Genomic DNA, 1,447 nt, shown 5'->3' on the forward strand with positions numbered 1-1,447 from the left:
TTAAAGTAGTTAAATGCGACCAAGACGAAAGTCAGACATTCCATCACCGGTTTCGACAGCAATATCATTGAACCCAAAGCCCTGATCTATCAGAGTAAACAAACACCCCGAATAGCGCCACATGAGTGAGCAGTAAGTTAGTAGACTCTTTGATGAGGGCCTCATCTGCTTGAAATACTCTGAAGCAACTAGGAAGCCTTAAGTTAAGGTTTATGGAGCATTTGTGACAGAACAACCCCTCTGGCTCTACCACCCAACATTGACCCATCCGTGATTAGGTTCACCGTTGGATCGTTGCGCTAAACCTCTTAGATGGGATGTGGGTGGAGAAGGATCCGCGCATTGGGACACATCGATCCGTTCCTTCAGATATGAAGGGGAACTTACAAAAGGCTGCCGAATGTCCTCCATGCAGGGTAGGGTAGTTGCGAAACGTGCTGCTTATCACCAAAGGATTTCCGTGTTTAAAAGGAACTGTATCGAATTTTTTATTTTTATTAAAATTTACTCACAACTTTGCCTTCACAATGTATTTCTTTAGTTATCGCCATTGCCAAATTTATTACAACCTTTAAGTTCTTTGCTCTCCAGAAAAGGTTTTCATTATTTTAACAAAGAAAAAAAAAACAGAAATTACAAAAGATTACCCAACACATAATTTAAGCGTTCAACGACATTTGCATTATTCTCCTAGTTAGTTCAATAGCCTCATGCCTCATGCAATCTCAGTCAAAACCATTCGGATATCAGCTCAAGTAGCCCCCGTGGACACCAATGCGTATATTGCGCACATTCACCATTATGTCCATGTACCTCTGCCGCATAAATATCCATATGTTGGAGTTGGTGTTCATTTTCGAGGGCAGATGTCGTAGGCCTATTAAAAAAATACAAACACAAGAACACAAATAAAATGCGCCCCAAATGAGTAATCATACGGGCGAAAAACAATAGAAGTCGTGAGTCTCCTTATCACCAGCAACACACACACATAAACTCACATGAATAGAATTTTGAAAATGCTGCCGAGTACTCCATTATGCTCATCCAAATTGGAAGCGGACACATCGCAAATTGTCCTCAACAGACAGGCTGTGCCATTCATTTCGTAATGCTCCAGATAACCAACAATGCTGTGATAGAATGCGTTGCGTGTGTACAATTGGGCAAAGCTTCGACGACGGCGACTAGCCAATGGTATCACATCGTTGCCAATGCCCACGAATTCTTCATCTATGTTCCACTGGTAGGTGTGGGACGAAAGAAGTTGCAGAAATTTTAAAACATATTACTTTCTTCTTTGTGAACAAAGTTTTTACCCGATCAATCCAGTAGTAGTAGGAATCATTTGCTGGAAAACCATAATTCGCTTCAAAATTAAAAGCCATGTATACATTGCGATTGGGCAGATCGAGCGGCATTGCCACTGCAGCCAAGTACTGAAAAT

The 1,447-nt window shown here is 41.3% G+C and overlaps 1 protein-coding gene across 1 annotated transcript in view; it reads right to left on the reverse strand.

The window, feature by feature from the left end:
- Positions 1-729: 729 nt before the first annotated feature.
- The window catches only part of LOC108373651 (uncharacterized), an 8,589-nt gene continuing 7,871 nt past the window's right edge, over positions 730-1,447 (reverse strand). The window contains exons 2-4 of the mRNA XM_017629573.1: positions 1,320-1,439; positions 1,002-1,243; positions 730-877 (exon numbers count right to left, since the gene is read on the reverse strand). Of these exons, the coding sequence (XP_017485062.1) occupies positions 730-877; positions 1,002-1,243; positions 1,320-1,439 (510 nt within the window). The remainder of the gene's footprint in view (positions 878-1,001; positions 1,244-1,319; positions 1,440-1,447) is intronic.

The sequence above is a fragment of the Rhagoletis zephyria genome, unplaced genomic scaffold, assembly GCF_001687245.7.
Source record: "Rhagoletis zephyria isolate East Lansing unplaced genomic scaffold, Rhagoletis_zephyria_1.1 Rzeph_scaffold_06908, whole genome shotgun sequence".
Taxonomy (NCBI): Eukaryota; Metazoa; Arthropoda; class Insecta; order Diptera; family Tephritidae; genus Rhagoletis; species Rhagoletis zephyria.